The 4,198-nt window shown below is 40.2% G+C and overlaps 1 protein-coding gene across 1 annotated transcript; it reads left to right on the forward strand.

The window, feature by feature from the left end:
* Positions 1-245: 245 nt before the first annotated feature.
* Positions 246-2,988, forward strand: LOC124707581. Its single transcript, XM_047239245.1, has 6 exons — positions 246-496; positions 749-836; positions 968-1,140; positions 1,229-1,283; positions 1,360-1,410; positions 2,643-2,988. The coding sequence occupies exons 1-5, from the start codon at positions 395-397 to the stop codon at positions 1,374-1,376; spliced, it is 435 nt and encodes a 144-aa protein (XP_047095201.1). The 5' UTR covers positions 246-394; the 3' UTR covers positions 1,377-1,410; positions 2,643-2,988.
* Positions 2,989-4,198: the final 1,210 nt, after the last annotated feature.

Below are 4,198 nucleotides of genomic sequence, written 5' to 3' on the forward strand. Positions count from 1 at the left end.
TTGTGGGTTCTTAACCACTCTTCATTTCTTGTTATCAAACCAAATGTTGCGAAAATAACCTGTTGTGATCCTAGTTGAAGAAATAAGATCGAGGTGGATCATGACTTTATGAGCTTACATGACGTACCTGCCAATACTGACAAGGAAAGCAATGGCCTTCTTCCCGAGCAGTCCCTCTAGATCTAGGAAACCACAGAGCAGGACTTCTTCCCGGAGCCTTTATATGGAGGCGGGCACAGATGGAGGCCGGAGCAGGACGCCACGAGGCAAGCAGAGAAGTTCACAGTACGAGCTCATCCCTCATCCCCGACCCGCGCCGCCGCCTATAACCACCACTTCACGTGCCCTATCCTTCTCCTCTCCCCAATTTTTCATCTCCTAAACCGCCGCCAACATGGACGCCAAGAAACAGTCGCCCCCCACCCCCGCGGCCATCGGAGCCGCGCCGCCGCCGGCAAGCGGGTACTTCAGCTCCGTCTTCTCCGCGTCGCCTGCGGTACTTCCTCGTCACCCCGTCTTCACAATCTGTTTGCCGTTAGGTTGTAGTCTTGTTGAGAATTGCTGATTTGATTCGGTAATTCTGGTACCTCGTTATCTCCGAAGCGGTTCTTCCTTGTTTTTTTTTTCATTTCCAGTTCATTGCGTATTTATGTGGATACTTTCGGGCCAATTTTTCGTGATCGGCGAGTTCTAGATTTCTGCAAAATCCTATTTGGGTGTGTACCTGAGACAATTCATTTCCTGACAGGCAAATCCAAGAGACGCGAGGCAGACGGACCTGTACACGATGCTGAACAAACATAACCCCAAAGGGCAGAGTTGTGGGGGCATTGCAGGTAGTTTTGCCATCTTCTGTCTTCAGTTGTTCTACTAATGTTGACGAGTCATCTTAGGTTGGATAGGAGTTTGGGTCATTCGTATGTGATACAACAGTGGATTAACAGTGAAATTTAAATTCGTATTCCAGAAGGCAAATCACAAGGCAGTCCTACTAAAGGCCGGGTTGCGTACAAAGATGGAAAACAGTTCTATCCAAACGAGTCGTCAGAGTCACCTTATTTTGGCTCATCTGTGCATTACGGCGGCCGGGACTTCTATGACAGCTCTACTCACAAGCAAGCCAACGAACCATCAAGAAATGTATGTTGAAAATTGCATCGCAAATAATCCAGCTCTCGTATCACTTATACTTCGTATATGTTATAATGCTTACTTATGTCTAATCCAGTATAAGGAGGACAACCCTGATGGCTCCTTGGCTACCAGAGGTGATTGGTGGCAAGGTATGGCATTTACTGCTCATTTGGATATTATCTAAAATAGATGAAACGCCCACGACTGACTATGATCTACTGTCAGGTTCACTTTACTACTAAATAATTTGCTCACGACTCTCCTATTGTGAACAAGGTACATACAACAATCCACTTTATATTGATAATCCCTTGCTTTATTTGATTCCTCTCAGTTTTGTACCTTTCATGGTATGTGTGCTAGCTGTGCTTGCATCATTTTGTTTCCAGTTTGAGCAGTGGTAGGTTGGCAGCATCATATGAAAGTGTAATTAATAAATAATCCATGATTCATCCTATAGGTAATATAAAACTATTGCCTGCAAAAAAAAGTAAATCTACTTTTCTCCGTGGGAGGAGCTCACAATGATACTCTGCATTTTTTTCAAAGTAGGTCTAACAGAGGGCTGACTGATTAGTCTTCTTTTACAAGAAACATGATCTATGTTTGTGTAACATCAAATATGTTATCTTGTGAAGCAGCAATCAACTAAAGCTCGTTCATTTTTTTAATATATGGGGAGACTATCCTTAGTCATGACTCATAAGCTCACGTATGTGAGACCTTTAAAAAATATTCTTTTGCTTGTGTCTTTGTCACAGTTCTGGTATAATTAGGTCCTGAATTGTACACAAGATTTAGTTCTCACATCTGTGCACACTGATTGCACAGCAGTAGCGGTTGACATTGATAGCATCCCCCTCCCCCCCAAAAAAAAAAATCCCACAAAAACGATTAACTGTCAAGAACTGAAAAATTCAGTTAATCAGTGAAATATGTAACGACCTTGTAACGAGTCATGTCAATATCAGTGTAGTCGTGTAACCTAATAATCAGTCATGACTCATGAGTGCTATCGTATATTTAATTTGTGAAGTATCATGTGTTAATCATTTGATGTCTTAGTATCTATCACCAGCATGGCATGAACTTACTATTTGCTTAGAGGTCGCAATGTTTAACCTCTCAGTGCATTCCTTAATCGCCTTCACATGGCAACGGTTGACATCTTATTTTTCGGTTAATCCCTGATACATTCATACAGGCCTCGTTAGTCTACCATGGTCTTTTCACATAGGTCACCAACCATAGTTTTTCAGATCGCGGTTGCCAGAAACTATAAACTGAATATTGTTGAACATGAACTCCTAAAAATGTATGTATGGTGTTTGCAATTGTTAAACTCCTAACTAGGTTCTTTTCCAATACTAAGCTCTGATAATCTACCTGCAACCTCTGTTACTTGTTACTTGCTATGATCATTCCTGGAATCTGTGTTACTTCCAATGCATTATCATCAGCTTCATCCTTTATTGACATCTAACTACTTTTTTGTTGTTTCGTCTCAGGAATAAAAGGGAGGCAGGTCGAGCTGGTTTGTTGTAGTTGACATGAGTCATCAAGCATAAGAAGATCATAGTGGAGCCACATCTGTTCTGTCGGTGGAGGCAATATTTAGATGCATTATCCCACCTGGGCAGATTTGGGCTTATGTAGTTATGTGTTTCTTTCTTTTCTTTCGCTATCGTTTACATGATCTAGTGCTGAAATGTAGTGCGACTGGTACGGCAGCAGCAAGTAGGTCCTCCAAAAAGTTGCTACTATTTTGCAACTAACGAGATCAGTTGCTGTATGCGTCTTGTATCCTTGTTCGTGGCATGTTTTGGGATTATTTGGATTTGCACATCAGTTTCAGTCTGTTATTTGTTTGCCGAGAGAATCATGATACTTGATGGACCCTTGGGCCTCGCTGCAATGCTATCTTCTTTCTCCCATACTGGTAATCATAACTCGTTCAAGATCCATCGTTTTCCTGATCACCCATCTGGTATTCCATCGCTAAAAATGAATATGATATTCCATCATATCACCTTAATATATGATAATATTGCAGCAGATATTCACATTTGTATCACTCTGCATCACTATGTGTTGTTTCCGGCACTATCTCTTTATGTGTTTCTTTAGATATTCCGATATTCCGTATCTATGACTTATATGTAATAAAGTATGAATATAAATGTGATAGCACAAACTCGGCTCGTTTTTGCTCTGGCTTCACCCTTTGGCCGATCGAGCGATCTGTTGGTGCACTGTGATTGGGGGTCTCCTCTGCATGTTGAGCCCTAGATAAGCTAGCTTTATATTTGTGGATTTGCTAATTCTCAGTAAGTTAGAGTTCAGTAGAATCGGGAACCGTCTGATTTTAATATACTTTGTGATTCCGTTTTAACTGGATTTCCCGTTTTAGGCTGTTAACGATTTCGCTTCATCCTTTGTTTCACTGGGCCATCTCTGTTGTTTTACTGGGCCGTTTTTTTTGTTTTCTCATTGCGTCCGTCTCGGAAATAAATCTGTAGCCTGTTTCAGTCGCGTTAGACCTTCCTCAGCTCGTCACTGCGTTCCTCCTGCATATCGTCTTGCATACATGCTCATCCACTTACCTGTAGCCTGTTTCAGTCGCGTTAGGCATGTTAGATAGCTCATTTATTTGCATGATTCATTCAGTCTTTCTTCTTTTTTTCTTTTTTTTTTCTTTGGTATTTTTTCATGCGTTCTCATTTCTATTTTTCCTTAATTTTTTATTTTTCAATTAATTTCATTTTTTTTACTATTTTTCATTTAATCTATTTTCTTCGTTTTAGAAAAAGCTTCTCATTTTTTTAGATACAAATATATCCATAACTAAATAGATATGTGTATATGCATGTGTATGTGGATAAAGTTGAGTTGTTTTTTTAGAGACGGTGGAGTACAAACTTGTTTCTATTATTACCCGCATCATATTTTATATATAGTTTCTTATCTTTATGTATTAAGATATGTTCCTTTCTATTTCATGTTTTACTTGGAATATGTGTTTCTCTGACGTAATTTTTTTGTGCCCCAAATGGGCGAGATTCGA

This window comes from Lolium rigidum, chromosome 4, assembly GCF_022539505.1.
Source record: "Lolium rigidum isolate FL_2022 chromosome 4, APGP_CSIRO_Lrig_0.1, whole genome shotgun sequence".
NCBI lineage: Eukaryota > Viridiplantae > Streptophyta > Magnoliopsida > Poales > Poaceae > Lolium > Lolium rigidum.